The sequence below is a fragment of the Halichoeres trimaculatus genome, unplaced genomic scaffold (assembly GCF_033239565.1).
Source record: "Halichoeres trimaculatus isolate MK-OKI-2021-1 unplaced genomic scaffold, fHalTri1.1 fHalTri1_scaffold_22, whole genome shotgun sequence".
NCBI classification, from domain to species: domain Eukaryota; kingdom Metazoa; phylum Chordata; class Actinopteri; order Labriformes; family Labridae; genus Halichoeres; species Halichoeres trimaculatus.
The window spans coordinates 24891420-24909671 of NW_027437200.1; the positions used below are offsets into that span (position 1 = coordinate 24891420).

The 18252-nt window shown below is 44.1% G+C and overlaps 1 protein-coding gene across 1 annotated transcript; it reads left to right on the plus strand.

Moving 5' to 3' along the window:
* The first annotated feature begins 246 nt into the window (after nucleotides 1–246).
* LOC141784582 (NACHT, LRR and PYD domains-containing protein 3-like) lies at nucleotides 247–7877 on the plus strand. The gene is given in 12 exon segments (XM_074662461.1): nucleotides 247–342; nucleotides 479–581; nucleotides 736–864; nucleotides 940–1050; nucleotides 1323–1551; nucleotides 2255–2462; nucleotides 2691–4491; nucleotides 5294–5467; nucleotides 5737–5985; nucleotides 5987–6181; nucleotides 6623–6669; nucleotides 6794–7877. Coding segments are annotated over 11 exon segments (3771 nt in total). The 5' UTR covers nucleotides 247–342; nucleotides 479–492; the 3' UTR covers nucleotides 7333–7877.
* The last annotated feature ends 10375 nt before the right edge of the window (nucleotides 7878–18252 follow it).

An 18252-nucleotide genomic window follows, 5' to 3' on the forward strand; every position in this document is an offset into this window, starting at 1 on the left:
AAAACATTTCACAAACCACAAATATATTAGAGCTGAAACGGTTCCTGGAATAATTTGAGGTTCTCACTAAAAACTGCTGGGTTAATTCGTCAACCCAACTGCTGAGTTATGAAACTGGTAACCCATTATGGGTTATTATAATGCAGTTCAGGGTTATTTCCACGACTCATGTGGTGGGTCAGATTTTTTAACGCAGTTCATGGGTTGTTTTGGCCACTGTTGGGTTATCAACAGGTTCTGCACAGACCCGTCCCTCCGTCATTGCTCCTGTCTCCTCACTCTGCGACCCGTCTGCCACACAGAGGAACAGGAGTGGTGCTGTGGCCGTCTGACACAACACAGGTTTGTGTTTCTTTCATTTACATTTCTGAGTAGGTGTTAGTGGTTGATGGGATCTCAGTGAAAAGAAGTGTAATGAACGTGTGTGTGTGTGTGTGTGTGTGTGTGTGTGTGTGTGTCTGTGTGTGTGTGTGTGAAGGTGGGGGCTCTGCTATGGATCAGTGTGAGGACAGAGAGGGGGGAGCCCCTCCCTCTGAAAGCCCTCTGTGGGGGGACCAGGAGAGCCGGACCAGAGCTCAGAGGTGAGACCAGGATCTGCACCTGTCCATGGACCAGCATCACTGCACCATCATGATTCACACTCACAGCTGTGTGTGTGTGTGTGTGTGTGTGTGTGTGTGTGTGTGTGTGTGTGTGTGTGTGTGTGTGTGTGTGTGTGTGTGTGTGTTTCTGAAGCAAAAAGCAGCAACATGGACCAGACTCTCCTGGACCTGGACCTGGACCCAGCTGTGTCTCCTTAAAGAGTGATTGGTCTATGCCTCGATCTGTTGACTTCAAAGATGGCCGTCAGTCTGCTGATGAAATGTAAGAGCGTTAAAGTGAAATCATCTAAAAAACTCAGAGCGTGTTGAACTTTTTCTGTGTTTATGATTCTTTCAGAGACAAGAGACCTGGACCTGGACCTGGACCCAGCTGTGTCTCCTTAAAGAGTGATGACTCTATGGGCAGATGGATTAATTTCCAGTCTTCAGAGCCTTGTGCTGATGAAAGGTGAGCATGTCAAAGGTAACTTCCTGTTGTTGTGTGGTAAACCTCTGATCCTGACTGTGCTGGGTCTTTTCTCTGTGAAGGGGGACATGTTTCAGTCTCTGTGTCTCTATCAGGATCCCACAGCAGTAACCAGGACTGGAGGCAGAAAGACCAGGACCCAGCGTGTCTCTGTGTCCTGTGTTTGTAGGAGGATCCAGCAGATAGAGTCCAACACATGATCACAGTGTGTGGTTATTTCATAAACACTCCACCATCTTCTGTTTGTTCGTCAGAGGTCAGAGGTCAGAGGCTCCCATTGGTCGGTCTGCCCAGCAGCAGAGATCAGAGGCTCCCATTGGTCGGTCTGCCCAGCAGCAGAGATCAGAGGCTCCCATTGGTCGGTCTGCCCAGCAGCAGAGATCAGAGGCTCCCATTGGTCGGTCTGCCCAGCAGCAGAGATCAGAGGCTCCCATTGGTCGGTCTGCCCAGCAGCGTCACACTCAGCTGGACTCCATCATGACGGTGAGCAAACGTACAAACACAGCTCCTCCTGAGCCTCAGAGCACACACTCTTCCTGCTTGGAGCTCTGTGATCTGGTCTCCATGCTGGACTCTGCAGACCACTAGGCTCTCTGGCCCCGTTTACACGGAGACTCCCGCAACGATTCTTCCTTTGCGTTTTCAAAAGCCACCCGCGTTTACATGAGGACGACGTGAAAACGATCGGCGTTCATACGACTCCAGGAGGAGAAGTCTCCTCTTCTTTTCTTTCTTTTTCTGCCGTTTTGTTGTGTGAGACGGTCGGCAATCCAACCATAACGCGCATTACCGCCACCTACTGGCTCAACTGGAAATGTGGCTGAGCGCGGAGCCTTCACCTAAAACTGCGAGTGCGCATGCGGTGACGTCAGCATTTCACCCTGAGACGCTCCGCTCTGTGTTTACACGAAGCTGGATGGAGGAGCGGATTCAGATCTTTCCACTCTGGGGAGCGTTTTCATAAGTTTGCGTTTTCACTGAAAACGCAACGTGGTCTCGTCTAAACGGAAGGCTAAAATGCAACGAAATGTTTGCGAAATCGACCGTTTTCGGCGTCGTGTAAACGGGGCCTCTGTCTGTCACACAGGATCTGGCCTCAACCAGTTCAACCAGTTCAACCAGTCCAACCAGTCCAACCAGTTCAACCAGTTCAACCAGTCCAACCAGACATTTTCTTCTCTTCCAGCTGCTCCAGGAGAACATCATCAGCTTCGTAAAGAGCCAGCTGAAGGAGATCCAGAGGACCCTGAGTCCAGATTACCCAGAATACTTTGAGAGCCAGAGGGAGGATGAGGATGAGGAGCAGAGGAGGAGCAGAGAGGCCTTCCTGAAGATCACTCTGCACTTCCTGAGGAGGATGGAGCAGGAGGAGCTGGCTGACTGTCTGCAGAGCAGTAAGAGGATTTGAACATTGAACATGATGGAAAGAGGAAATGGAGACAACATGGGAGAGGGTTACATTTCAAACTCTGCTCTGAATATGACGCTCACACCTGGATCACATCTATGAGCTGAAGATTTCAGAGAGGAGCCAAATCAAATCCTTCCTGATGTCAGAAAGTAGAAACTCAGACTGATTGTAGCTTCACATCATTCATTACATTTCTGTTTCCTTCATCCAGGAACTCCTGCTGCAGCGTGTCAACGTCAGCTCAAATCCAGCCTGAAGGAGAAGTTCCAGTGTGTGTTTGAGGGGATCGCTAAAGCAGGAAACCGGACCCTTCTGAACCAGATCTACACAGAGCTCTACTTCACAGAGGGAGGGACTGGACAGATCAACCAGGAACATGAGGTCAGACAGATTGAAGCAGCATCCAGGACACCAGACGGAGCAGAAACTACCATCAGACAAGAAGAGCTCTTTAAAGGCCCACCTGGACGACAGGGACCAATCAGAAGAGTGCTGACAAAGGGAGTGGCTGGCATCGGGAAAACAGTCTTAACACAGAAGTTCACTCTGGACTGGGCTGAAGACAAAACCAACCAGGACATCCAGTTCACCTTTCCCTTCCCGTTCAGAGAGCTGAATGTGCTGAAAGAGAGAAAGTTCAGCTTGGTGGGACTGGTTCATCACTTCTTTCCTCAAACCAAAGAAGCAGGACTCTGCAGGTTTGAAGAGTTCCAGGTCCTGTTCATCTTTGACGGTCTGGATGAGTGTCGACTTCCTCTGGACTTCCACAACAACCAGGTCCTGACTGATGGTACAGAGTCCACCTCAGTGGATGTGCTGCTGACAAACCTCATCAGGGGGAACCTGCTTCCCTCTGCTCGCCTCTGGATGACCACACGACCTGCAGCAGCCAATCAGATCCCTCCATGGTGTGTTGACATGGTGACAGAGGTCAGAGGGTTCAGTGACCCTCAGAAGGAGGAGTACTTCAGGAAGAGGTCCAGAGATCAGGAGCAGACCAGCACCATCATCTCCCACATCAAGACCTCCAGAAGCCTCCACATCATGTGCCACATCCCGGTCTTCTGCTGGATCACTGCTACGGTTCTGGAGGACCTGCTGAAGACCAGAGAGGGGGGACAGCTACCCAGGACCCTGACTCAGATGTACATCCACTTCCTGCTAGCTCAGTCCAAAGTGAAGAGCATCAAGTATGAAGGAGGAGCTGAGACTGATCCAGTCTGGAGTCCAGAGAGCAGGAGGATGATGGAGTCTCTGGGAAAACTGGCTTTTGAGCAGCTGCAGAAAGGAAACCTGATCTTCTATGAATCAGACCTGACAGAGTGTGGCATCAACATCAGAGACGCCTCTTGGTACTCAGGAGTGTTCACACAGATCTTCAGAGAGGAGAGAGGACTGTACCAGGACCAGGTGTTCTGCTTCATCCATCTGAGCGTTCAGGAGTTTCTGGCTGCTCTTCACGTCCATCTGACCTTCACCGAGTCTGGACTCAACCTGATGGAAGAACAAACAACATCCCTGATCCCTGAGACCACCAGAGTCAGACCTAAACTGGAACACCTCTATCAGAGCGCTGTGGACCAGGCCTTACAGAGTCCAAACGGACACCTGGACCTGTTCCTGCGCTTCCTCCTGGGTCTGTCTCTGCAGACCAATCAGAGTCTCCTGAGAGGTCTGCTGACACAGGCAGGAAGTGACTCACAGACCAATCAGAAAACAGTGGAGTACATAAAGAAGAAGCTCAGTGAGGATGTGTCTGCAGAGAAAAGCATCAACCTGTTCCACTGTCTGAACGAACTGAACGAACGATCTCTAGAGAAGGAGATCCAACAGTACCTGAGATTAGGAGGTCTCTCTAGATACAATCTGTCTCCTGCTCAGTGGTCAGCTCTGGCCTTCATCTTACTGTCCTCAGACAAAGATCTGGACCTGTTTGACCTGAAGGAGTACCATCCTTCAGAGGAGGTTCTTCTCAGGCTGCTGCCAGTGATCAGAGCTACAAACAAAGCTGTGTGAGTGAACGAGTGACTGAGTGAATGAGTGAACAAGTGAATGAGTGACTGAGTGAATGAGTTAATGAGTGATTGAGGGAATGAGTGAATGAGTAAATGAGTGACTGAGTGAACGAGTGACTGAGTGAATGAGTGACTGAGTTAATGAGTTAATGAGTGACTGAGGGAATGAGTGACTGAGGCCCCGTTTACACGACGCCGAAAACGGTCGATTCCGCAAACATTTCGTTGCGTTTTGGCCTTCCGTTTAGACGAGACCACGTTGCGTTTTCAGTGAAAACGCAAACTTTTGAAAACGCTCCCCAGAGTGGAAAGATCTGAATCCGCTCCGCCATCCAGCTTCGTGTAAACACAGAGCGGAGCGTCTCAGGGTGAAACGCTGACGTCACCGCATGCGCACTCGCAGTTTTAGGTGAAGGCTCCGCGCTCAGCCACATTTCCAGTTGAGCCAGTAGTTGGCGGTAATGCGCGTCATGGTTGGATTGCCGACCGTCTCACACAACAAAACGGCAGAAAAAGAAAAAACAGAAGAGGAGACTTCTCCTCCTGGAGTCGTATGAACGCGGATCGTTTTCACGCCGTCCTCATGTAAACGCGGGTGGCTTTTGAAAACGCAAAGGAAGAATCGTTGCGGAAGTCTCGGTGTAAACTGGGCCTGAGTGAATGAGTGACTGAGTGAATGAGTGACTGAGTGAATGAGTGACTGAGTGAATGAGTGACTGAGTGAGAGATTTGAAACAGGATAATTTCTGTTCATGACCCTGAAACCATCTGTTTGTTCTCTTTCCATGATCTCCTTCAGGCTGAGTGGATGTGACCTGTCAGAGAGAAGCTGTGAAGCTCTGTCCTCAGTCCTCAGCTCACAGTCCTCCAGGCTCAGAGACCTGGACCTGAGCCACAACAACCTGCAGGATTCAGGAGTCCAGACTCTGTGTGCTGGACTGAAGAGTCCAGACTGCAAACTGGAGACTCTCAGGTCAGGATGAAAGTGAAGTTAAACTCTTACTGTCAGTGAGTTTAAGAGACATCAAGACACAAAGTCTGACATGACTCTGAAGCTCCTCAAACGATCAGAGAGGAAAGGTCCAGAAAGTCACACATTCAGTCAATCTTTACTAAAGTTGTCTCAAACTAAAAATCAGACGAGTAGGACACAGAAATGATCATGGACTGATGAATAAAAACAGGCATGGCTTTCAATCTTTAGTCAAACAACAGATGAAGAAAATGTTCATGTCTTCAAAGGTTTCATGGATGTGACCTGTCAGAGAGAAGCTGTGAAGCTCTGTCCTCAGTCCTCAGCTCACAGTCCTCCAGGCTCAGAGACCTGGACCTGAGCCACAACAACCTGCAGGATTCAGGAGTCCAGACTCTGTGTGCTGGACTGAAGAGTCCACACTGCAAACTGGAAACTCTCAGGTCAGGTCTTTGGCTCATCCTGCTTAAGGTCAGAGATAAAGAAATGGTGATAATCAGTGGACTTTTTCTCATGGCCTGATTCTTTTTCTAACCTCAGACTGTCAGGATGTCTGATCACACAGAGAGGCTGTGCTTGTCTGGCCTCAGCTCTGAGCTCCAACCCCTCACACCTGAGAGAGCTGGACCTGAGCTACAACCATCCAGGAGACTCAGGAGTGGAGCAGCTTTCTGCTGGACTTGAGGATCCCCTCTGCAGACTGGACACACTGAGGTAAAACCAGACGAGCAGAGCTCAGAGACTGAATGTGTTTGGTTCTTTTCAGAGCAGTGATTGGAGCTGGATCAGGAAACACACAGAGCAGCAGAGGAGCATCAGAGCGACTACTTTAAAGAGACAGATCAGAGGTAGAGCAGGGTTTGTCCTTCCTCATTTCAAAGAGGACATGAGAAGCAGAACGTGGACTTAATGGATCCAGAGAGCAACAGGCAGCCTTTGCTTTTGGACTCTTTGTCCTCTTCTTCTTCTCCTCCTCTTCCTCCAGGATCTCCACGCTGTCAGAAAAAGGCACAGAGTGATGGAGACAGTTGGCTCAGAGGAGTTTCAGCCTGTTTCTCTGTCACAGGGACAAACTGAGGATCACTGCTTCATGTTGAGCAGCAGTTAGGACTGGTGTTGGACAGAAAATCACTCTGACTGTGTTTCTTCCTCCAGGGTGGACCACGGTGGACCGCGGTGGTTAAAACCTGGTCTGAAGAAGTGTAAGTGTGGAATCACTTTGACTCCTGATGAGCAAACAGCAGACTGTCAGCTAACAAAGAATGAAGCCTTCAGGTGTGTCTGATGATAAACTGCTGCTGTGTTGTGTCTTTTTCTCTCCATCAGATTTCTGTGAACTCACTCTGGACCCAAACACAGCTCACAGAGAGCTCAGACTGTCTGACAACAACAGGAAGGTGACACGTGTGGAGGAGGATCAGTCATATCCTGATCATCCAGACAGATTTGACATCGTGTCTCAGCTGCTGTGTAGAGATGGTGTGACTGGGCGCTGTTACTGGGAGGTGGAGTGGGAAGGAGTGGTTGATATATCAGTGAGTTACAGAGGAATCAGAAGGAAAGGAGACAGCCACAACTGTAGGTTTGGATTCAATGATCAGTCCTGGACTCTGGGCTGCTCTGGTGGAGTTTACGATGTCTGGCACAATAACAGACTAACAGTCCTCCCTCTGTCCCCGTCCTCTGACTCTGGCAAAGTAGCAGTGTATGTGGACTGTCCTGCTGGCTCTGTGTCCTTCTACAGAGTCTCCTCTGACTCACTGATCCACCTCCACACCTTCAGAACCACATTCACTGAACCTCTCTATCCTGGGTTTGGGTTCTATACGAGAGGTTCCTCAGTGAGTGTGTGTGTTCCTCAGTGAGTGTGTGTGTTCCTCAGTGTGTGTGTGTTCCTCAGTCAGTATGTATGTTCCTCAGTGAGTGTGTGTGTGTGTGTTCCTCAGTGAGTGTCTGTTCCTGTGTGTGTCAGTGTGTGTGTTCCTCAGTGAGTGTGTGTTCCTCAGTGAGTGTGTGTTCATCAGTCAGTGTGTGTGTTCCTCAGTGAGGTTTTGTTCCTTAGTCAGTGTGTGTGTGTGTTCCTCAGTGAGTGTGTGTGTTCCTCAGTGAGTGTGTTTGTTCCTCAGTGAGTGTGTGTGTTCCTCAGTCAATGAGTGTGTATGTTCCTCAGTCAGTGAGTGTGTTCGTTCCTCAGTCAGTGTGAGTGTGTGTTCCTTAGTGAGTGTGTGTTCCTTAGTGAGTGTGTGTTCCTCAGTCAGTGTGTGTGTGCCTCAGTGAGTGTGTGTGTTCCTCAGTGTGTGTGTGTTCCTCAGTGAGTGTTTGTGTTCCTCAGTGAGTGTGTGTGTTCCTTAGTGAGTGTGTGTGTTCCTCAGTCAGTGTGTGTGTGTTCCTCAGTCAGTGTGTGTGTGTGTGTGTGTGTTCCTCAGTCAGAGTGTGTGTGTGTGTGTGTGTTCCTCAGTGAGTGTGTGTGTGTGTGTGTTCCTCAGTCAGTGTGTGTTCCTCAGTCAGTGTGTGTGTGTGTTCCTCAGGCAGTGTGTGTGTGTGTGTGTTCCTCAGTGAGTGTGTGTGTGTGTGTGTTCCTCAGTCAGTGTGTGTGTTCCTCAGTGAGTGAGTGTGTGTTCCTCAGTCAGTGTGTGTGTTCCTCAGTGAGTGATTGTGTGTTCCTCAGTCAGTGTGTGTGAGTGTTCCTCAGTCAGTGTGTGTGAGTGTTCCTCAGTCAGTGTGTGTGTGTGTGTTCCTCAGTCAGTGTGTGTGTGTGTTCCTCAGTCAGTGTGTGAGTGTTCCTCAGTCAGTGTGTGTGTTCCTCAGTCAGTGTGTGTGAGTGTTCCTCAGTCAGTGTGTGTGTTCCTCAGTGAGTGTGTGTTCCTCAGTGAGTGTGTGTTCCTCAGTCAGTGTGTGTGAGTGTTCCTCAGTCAGTGTGTGTGTTCCTCAGTGAGTGTGTGTTCCTCAGTGAGTGTGTGTTCCTCAGTCAGTGTGTGTGTGTGTGTTCCTCAGTCAGTCTGTATGTTCCTCAGTGAGTGTGTGTGTGTGTGTGTGTGTGTGTGTGTGTGTGTGTGTGTGTGTGTTCCTCAGTCAGTATGTGTGTGTGTGTGTTCCTCAGTCAGTATGTATGTTCCTCAGTCAGTGAGTGTGTGTTCCTCAGTCAGTGAGTGTGTGTTCCTCAGTCAGTGTGTGTGTGTTCCTCAGTCAGTATGTATGTTCCTCCGTGAGTGTGTGTGTGTGTGTTCCTCAGTGAGTGTCTGTTCCTGTGTGTGTCAGTGTGTGTGTTCCTCAGTGAGTGTGTGTTCCTCAGTGAGTGTGTGTTCCTCAGTCAGTGTGTGTGTGTGTGTTCCTCAGTCAGTCTGTATGTTCCTCAGTGAGTGTGTGTGTGTGTGTGTGTGTGTGTGTGTGTGTGTGTGTGTGTGTGTGTGTTCCTCAGTCAGTGTGTGTGTGTGTGTGTTCCTCAGTCAGTATGTATGTTCCTCAGTCAGTGAGTGTGTGTTCCTCAGTCAGTGAGTGTGTGTTCCTCAGTCAGTGTGTGTGTGTGTGTGTGTTCCTCAGTCAGTATGTATGTTCCTCAGTGAGTGTGTGTGTGTGTGTTCCTCAGTGAGTGTCTGTTCCTCAGCAGTGTGTGTGTTCCTCAGTGAGTGTGTGTTCCTCGGTGAGTGAGTGTGTTCCTCAGTGAGTGAGTGTGTTCCTCAGTGAGTGTGTGTGTTTCTCAGTGAGTGTGTGTTCCTCAATGAGTATGTGTTCCTCAGTGAGTGTGTGTGTTCCTCAGTGAGTGTGTGTGTTCCTCAGTGAGTGTGTGTTCCTCAGTGAGTGTGTGTGTGTGTGTGTTCCCCAGTGAGTGTGTGTTCCTCAGTCAGTGTGTGTTCCTCCGTCAATGAGTGTGTGTGTTCCTCAGGCAGTGTGTGTGTGTGTGTTCCTCAGTGAGTGTGTGTGTTCCTCAGTGAGTGAGTCTGTTCCTCAGTGAGTGAGTTTGTTCCTTAGTGAGTGTGTGCTCCTCAGTGAGTGTGTGTTCCTCAGTGAGTGTGTGTGTTCCTCAGTGAGTGTGTGTGTTTCTCAGTGAGTGTGTGTTCCTCAGTGAGTGTGTGTGTTTCTCAGTGAGTGTGTGTTCCTCAGTCAGTGTGTGTTCCTCAGTGAGTGTGTGTGTGTGTGTGTGTGTGTGTTCCTCAGTGAGTGTGTGTTCCTCAGTCAGTGTGTGTGTGTGTTCCTCAGTCAGTGTGTGTGTGTGTTCCTCAGTGAGTGTGTGTGTGTGTGTGTGTTCCTCAGTGAGTGTGTGTTCCTCAGTCAGTGTGTGTTCCTCAGTCAGTGTGTGTGTGTGTTCCTCAGGCAGTGTGTGTGTGTGTGTTCCTCAGGCAGTGTGTGTGTGTGTGTGTTCCTCAGTGAGTGTGTGTGTATGTATGTTCCTCAGTGAGTGTGTGTTCCTCAGTGAGTGTGTGTGTGTGTGTTCCTCAGTTAGTGTGTGTTCCTCAGTCAGTGTGTGTTCCTCAGTCAGTGAGTGTGTTTTCCTCAGTCAGTGAGTGTGTGTTCCTCAGCAGTGTGTGTGTTCCTCTCTTAGTCTGGATGGGATCAGAGAGCAGGACTCAGGTGAACCTGGATCACTCACTGACTGACTTCTTCTGGTGTCTGTGGAGAAAGACTCAGGCCTCGTTCAGACTTTTTATCTTCAGTGTTTTTTATAAAAAGATGCTCAGAAAAGTCTGAGTCCGTTCTTTGAAGTGATCAATGAAATCAATGAATCCTGTTTCTGTCCGCTGCTAGCAGCATGTCTTCATCCAGAAATCACACTGAGCTGTAATGCAGACACATTTGTAATGTTATAAACTGTGTACAGGACTATGGAGCACACAGTGACACAGCTGTGACTCATTTATTGGACAAAGGTTTTTTGTTTAACGGTGAATCAGAAAAGAAATCTGACTCAGTCAGGATTGATTCTCTGTAATGTTGATTTTTAATAAAGCTGTGCTCAGCATTTTCTCTGTAATCCTCCTGTCAAACACCGTTTTAATCCCAGCTCATCACAAACCAAGAGTTTACAAACTGACACATGATGATGATGATGATGGTCTGTTTCAGGCTCCTCCCACTGACCCTCTTCAGGCTGCTGTCATCAAGTGCTCATCTGGTCAACATCTCCCTTCAGACTGGAACATTTCCAGCGGCCTTAAACACTGCTGTCATTAAGCCTCTCCTGAAGGAGAGATCTCATGGTCAGCTGGGTGATTCTTTAAATCCAAAAATGAAAGACATGAAAACTTTGTCCCGTTCTTCATCAGCCAACATTACAAAGGCCACGTGATGAGGTACTAATTAGACAAACATTTTAAAATGTCTTTAAAATTACCCCCAAGTTTCATGACTCCTGGGTGAAAATGAACTTCTTTAAATAATATCACAGCTCAAGCGGTCCGTGTTATCATGTCCATATGAAACATTTAGGCCTAAATAGAAAGGTATATCGTTCCCCTACACTCTGCATGTGGACTCAGTTATGCATTTTAACAAACTTGGTGTAAAGAACTTGGTAAAACTGTATGAAACAAACAGCTGGCCCAACCAGTTGCTGCTACTCTCTGGGAGTTCTGTGTCACACATTAGCTGTGTAAGGTGACCTCGAGTGACGTGAAAGGCTCTCACATGTAAAATGTATGATTAGTCTTTATTATCATGATACCTAAAATGGGCATTAGCAGCTATTTCTCACCTGCTTCTCTGGAAACAAGCCCATAACCACACAGTCATGGTTTGGGTGGTGAACTGTGATTCATTTTGAAACTAGTTTTCACTGATTGTCACTAACTTGAAGATGTTATATGTTCACAACTTTTCACCCCATAACACCACTCTGTGGAATAAACATACACTCAAAAAAACAACAACATGGCTGTCTGTTTGATCAACTTACAGAAGTCAAACATGTAGCTCCTACTATATTATTTCATCTTTAGTGGGTCAACATGTTTAAATCATGTTGTTTCAGAACGATGTGCAAAGTTTTTAAAAATTGCCTTCTGTAAACCCAACTTCATTGATTTAGGTAGGAATCCCACCTGCAACACCTCTCCAGAGCAGGAGGTGGCAGTAATGTGCAATAGGCCCCAGTCATCAGAGAGCAGAGCCAGAGGATGACCGGGTTAATGTGGGCATCACCTCGGAGGGTAAAAGTTCCCGATAAACTGGGGAACGATTCATTTGTTGTTGCCAGGGGTGCAACTGGACGTAACTTTGTCAACTTGTGTTTTTATAATTGGTAGAAACTAATTTAGTCATTTTTGTTGTGAGCGTTTTGTAACCATGAGTGTGGAGGGAACACAGCGTGTATGAAACTCTGCTGTGCATTGAGATGGTGCTCCACGGCGCGGACCGGCTGTCTGTGCTCCATGGTGCGGTGTATGTATTTAATGGTCTGTACAGTGTGTATTACAGTGTGTTTTAAGTTGTATGTATGACATTTGTTGATTAGTGACGAGAAGTTTGGCTCTGTTCAAAGAGCTGGTTCTTTTGACTGGGCTCTCAAAGAAGAGCCGGCTCTTTCGTCTCCCAAACGGGTCCTCGCTAAGCTGTATTGTTGTATTGTAGCCTCATACTTTAGCCCAACCTACACATATGAATGGTTGTGTATTGATGAACCCATTTGCATTTTTTAACCTTATTTTGTGCACTTGTACTTTTACAAAAATGGGCAGTCTTACTTTTGTTTAATATTTGAACTAGTGGTGGGACTTGACTAAAAAAATTAATCGAATTAATTAGGCCATTTGTAATGAATTAATCATAATTAATCGCATTTTAATCACATCAATATTCAACATCAGAAAGAACACTTGTCAATTCAAAAAGATTTTGGTAAAAGACTAAATCATTGAATATTCTCATATGCAAGTTTAAACAAAATCCTGTTTATTTTGTTCAGAAGATTTTTTTTGTGGACACTACTTTCAAGAACATTCATCAGCTGTTATGTGGTAAATAGTGCTGTCAGGAGATTAAAAAAATAATCTAATATAATAATAAAATAGTTAATATAAATATATAATAATCTAGAATTTGAATTCTAGGTCATTACAAAATAACGGTGCATGACTAATGGAATGAATACACGAAAAAGAGAAGATTTGTAAACCCTTTTTTTTTTCAGCTGGACAATATTAACTTAAATGTCCGTGTTCCCTGCCATTGACATTCGATCACTGTTACTGCGTCTATAGAAGTAAATTATATTTTTCAGCGGAGGGAGGCGGGGTCTGGTGGAGCTTGTCAATCAAAATCCTGCTCGTAAACTACGGTGGGTGAGAGCAGTGTGCTCTTTGGACGAGAGCTCAGCATGGATAAGAGGAGAAATGTGAGATGACAGAGACACAGAGAGACGCTGACAGTCAGAAAAGTTCAGGCAGCTCACGCTCCAACTGAGGATGTGTCGCTGTAGCTCAGAGAGAAAGAGCGGCGCCATCGTGAGAAAAGACGACGGAGATCATGGAGAGGATCAAAGGATGGAGCGCCCGAGATGAACACGATCAAAAAAGTTTGATTTGTCTGTTTTTTTGGACCAAAATTAGGAAGAGAGACATAAAAGAAGAGAGTCCACTCTTCTTAAGTAACTTTGGTGTTTACATAGTCAGAGAAAAAAAGATGATTTGGGTCTTTAAAGATCGTTCAAGATGCTTTGAAAATGGCAGCCAATGAGTTAATCCTGAGTTGATTTTTATAACGTGTTAATGTGCGGTGTAATTAATCTAATTAACATGTTAAAATCACAGCCCTACTTTTAACCAAACTTTATTAGCAAAGAAACAAAAAACATGCTAATCCATATGCTGCTGTATATTTACGTGTTTTTTTTCTGACTCGACACATCCTCCTCTTTACCTCTGTCTGCTGTCTCACTCACTGAGTGGGATTAAGTGTCCCCCTCTCTGCTGTCACATAATGGTATGATCCTGAATCCATGGCCCTCATGCTGTCAATCCAAACAAAGTGCTGCCGAGAGTGGAGCTGAGCGACCCAGTAAGAAAAGAGCAACAAGGAAAACAGTTGGCTCTCACCTGACGGTCGTTGGAGTCGTCTCGGAGAGCTGCGCTCGTTGAGCATGACACATGGCTAGTGTTGATGGGCTACGCTATGTTGGCTTACCTTGAATTAAGTGTGATAAGGATTTCACAGCTAGTCCATGCAGTATCACACAGACAAGCATGTTATAATCATGTGATGATCATGTGAACCCACACAGTCAGGTCAGATAGGAACAGATCCTCCTGCAGACTGTCATCAGCAACACATACGGTTTATATAAGCATACTTAAGAAAAGGTCAAGTAGGTTTTTCAAGTACACGCTGTGCAGCAGGTATACTAATATCAGTGTACCTGCAGTTTATAAAAAGTTTCACAATGTTTTCATGCTTGATTGTATTCTCCTTCCAATATCTTGATCAAACGTTGAAGTATAAGCTTAAGCCCAATGAACAAAGACTTTTCTCCACCTCTCAGCTTCAGCCAAGTACACTTAGACTTTTAAATGTACTTTTCAAGACACTTCAGGCATACTAACACGTGACTTTGTAAAGTATATCTGATAATTACATCAAAAGTAAACTGAAAGCGTACGGTGTTAACAAGAAGTATACTCATAGCGTACTGAAATAAAGTATTTTTGGGGGTAAGGGTAGAAAATAAGGCTGTGTCTGTTCAGGCTGGAAAAAAGGAGTGACCCATCAACGAACCAGGTCCAGTTAAATAAAAAAAATCACCTTATTGTTAAAAAAAAGCCTTAAGATTACTTCTTAACATCATTATATTTTAAAGTGATTAAATGAAATGATGAATGTACCGCAGCATGTTTAAGTAAAGAAACAGCTGCTTAGGTTTACTGTATCTACCCACAAACTAAAACATTTAGACGTGACTTACCTTATCACTCTGACAGACACAATCAAAACGCAAACGCTGTGTCTATTTCTTCAAAGATATGGATGATAATAAAAGTCAGAAGAGTAGTGGTGAACTGATTGGTCAACCCAGTGGAGCAAATTGACGAACAGCGTTGAAATAAAAACTACAGAGATGCACGAGTTGCTCAAATAACTCTGAGACAAATATGAGAGATGAGCCAAGAGGCTTGGAACATACGGAGTTATACTCACCTGTGCTTGCCTGTCATGTCCACATGTTTCATTTAGTTTTTTTTTTTTTTTTTTTCAATGTTTGCGGTTCACCGACTTCAGTAAACTGAATTAATGTGATAACTTTGAGTAAATGGGCTTAAGCAAAAGCACAACATTTCTTTACCAACTAGCATCACTGTGTACCACAGAGGGTAAAGAACAATACAAATAATAAAAATCCACTGTATTTTTTATAAAAACTAACATCAAACATCTTAACAACATTATATTTTACAGTGATTAAATGAAATGGTGATCGTACCGCAGCATGTTTAGGTAAAGAAACAGCTGCTTAGGTTTTCTGTATCTACTCTCAAACTAAAACATTTAGATGTGACTTACCTTATCACTCTGACAGACACAATCTCTGCAGACACAATCAAAACGCAAACACTGCGTCTTTTTCTTCAACTTTGTCAAAGATACGGATGATTACTGGAGTAAGAAGAGTAGCGGAGAGCTGATAAGTCGGCCAAACGATGCAAATTGACTTAGAGCGTTAAAATAAAAACTACAGAGATGCACAAGTTGCTCGAATAACTCTTTGTCCAAGACAAAAAAGAGAGATGGACGAGGAGGTTTGGAACATCACACAGAGTTTTACTCACCTGTGCTTACCTGTCATGACCACAGGTTTTATTTAGTTTCTTATTTTAGAATTATCCTTGTGTCTCTTGTCTTGTGCTTCCTGTTTTATTGTGTTACTTACCTTGTGTCTTGTTTCAGATTACCACTTACCTGCCTCCTGTTTCTGTGATTACCTTATGTGTTTCAGCTGTGTGAAATTGTCTCTCAGAGTATTTAGTCCTACCCAGTTTTTTCTTTTCTTGCCAGTTTGTTTTTTCATTCTTGTAAAAGCACTTATACTCCTGGTGTTTTCTAGTTTTGTATTTTTGACTCAGTTTTTGCCTGCTGATTTGTATACCTTTGCCTGTTCATAAACTCTGTACCGGCCATTTTTTATGATTAAACAGACTTTAAATTTGCCTCTGACTTTGAGTCTTGCATGTGAGTGCTTTGTCTGGTTCAGTGTAAACTTACCTGTGATAGATGGACTCCTTCAACAGAGTCCAGCCTGGTAGTCACTGCTGGTTTGATGGAAAAAGAGAAAAAGAAGGAAAGCTACAAAGGGAAGGAGCCTGAAAGACCCTGATGTACTTTTTGACATCATGATAAATATGATTTTAACTCCTACAGGTACAGTCACAGGTTAACATGAAAACAGGTTATTGTTTGAAAGTTTAGGTATGAAATGTTGCAGAGTTTATACATAAACTGGGAATGTTGTTTGAGCAAAATAAAATATTTTTTGTTTTTAAATTGCCTTATAAGTAAATGTGTAGTTATTTATAGGGAATCTACATTTATAAGTTCTGTAAATAAAAATTATAGACCAAACAAATTGTTGGATCTACATGAAATCAGTGTATTAACAGTGTGTCTGTTGAGGTCATTTGTGTGAATTTTTGTTAACCCTAGATGGCGCTGTTTTCCTTTTTGAATGCCCTAAATTATCACCAGGAGTGTTATGTTGGAGCAGTTAGGCTTGGTGTAGGTTTGAAGATGAAGGGTACACAGAGTTTATACCATTCAAAGACCTTACACACAACCAAACACAGACTTAAGTTAAATAAGCAAGAACTGGATTTTGTGAGAGCATTTCATTTCATTTTGCTGCAACAAACAGGAACATTACCCATAAGAAATCAGTGGTTTGGAATATCAAATTCAATGCTCTGTATATCAGATAGATAACACCTACTTGCCCAACAAAGTGATTCTAAAAAGTTTTGGAAATTCACTTTAGTATTTATCATTACTGTATCATGGTATTACTGTTACCATGGGAAAAGCATCGATAATCTCACAATCTCATAATAATCTCTTCTTTTTGGAGTTTTCTTTACAAATCCAACTGGTGTCAGCTTTTTAGTGCAGTAAGGATATTAAATAAGTCGTCTTACCATGGCTCAGGTGGCTCCTCTCTGTCTCTGAAGTGAAGATCTCTTCTTACAACCTCACCTCATCCTTTCTCCTCATGTTTGAGTCCTGAATCTGAAAAGTTATGATAAATAACTGTTAAAAACAAAATCATGATTATTTTTTATATATTTATTACAAGTTCAGTAACCTGACGTTCAGTTCAGACACTTTAATGACAGCCACACCCCAATATGGCGGCAATGTGGCGATGTACATGTACAGTGATTGATAAAGAAGCTCAACTTGACTCAGTTTGTTTCATTTAGCTCCTAAATCCACTTAAGAGAATTAAAAAACCTCAAAATATCCTATATAATTATGTTTAAACTACTTCTCTTTGGTATTATCTCATATTATCCCATATTCTGGCAGCATAGCAGGATGAAAATCAAGGCTATAATAAGCTAACTGACAGATTTAAAGTTTTACTCACCAAACGTCACTCAAATCTGGACAAACCCAGTCCAGTGATGATGAGGAATAAACACAAAAGTCCTTTGGAAAAGTAAACCCGACTTTACAATCACTAAAACGGAACTATCCTCGTTTATTAAGCTTGTTAAATCACCGTTTAAACTCCGTCCTCTGAATAACGGTCCTCTCTCCTCTCCACTCTTCGTCTCGCGCTAGCAGGCGTAGCTATGGTAACACTCCTGCTTTTCCCGCTTCACGTCTTAAAGGAGCAGTTTGCACTAGTCTTAATGTTTATGTGCACTGACTTCAGTAAACTGATTTAGTGTGATTACATGGAGTTTATGAGTTTAGCCCTGAGTTTTAAGACTATACACACCTCTGTCAGAATCTAACACGGACTGTTTATACTCTGTAATCCAGGATTTAAGGATTATACAATGGATTTCTCTTCTGAAGGTCTATAAATAGTTGTTAATGTTGTTAATGTTTCTGTGTTTTATTTATGTTCTAGCTGAATTCAGTATTTATGTTAGAAATATCTGGAACAAATTAAAAAACATCAGTTTAATCCACCTGCCTTTGATGTAAACAAATAACTCTGCACTGTGACGCTGATTGTTGTATTTTAAAATCTTTTTTCGTAATATTTAAACATTCTGTTTTTGTCATTTTGATTTTTTTTTTTTTTGCTGGGAATTAAATGTTTTCTTTCAATGTGTTTTGTTTACCTTTGCAAGGATAATTTTTATGTCCAGTATGAAGCATTTTGAATTGAATTTTTAATCTTATACAATCGCCTTTTATGCCTCATTTTGCACAATGGGGGGGGGGGGGGGGGGGGGGGGGGGGGGGCAGCATTTTAACTCTGTTGTACAGTACAAGACAGAAAAGATATATTTTTTGTTCTGTACTATCCCATTCATCTTGATAGCAGTAAACAGCTGGTGTAACTCGTCTTGCTTTTTACATTAATACACTGCAGCATTTAAAAAAAGAAAGAAAAATATAAACTTTTTTTTAACATTTGTTTTTAAATCCCCTATTTGTAAATAAAATATGTCACATGAGAGCTGCACATTTACTGACATTATCAAGCTTTTGGAGAACATATGGATTGTTTTAGTCTCTGTAGGACTTCCTGGTTAAAAAACTGATGTCATGCACATGTGCAATAGCTGCAGGATGAGCATTGTCGAGCTAATAAGCATGTGACACCCTAACAAAAAGAAAAATCTGTTTACACC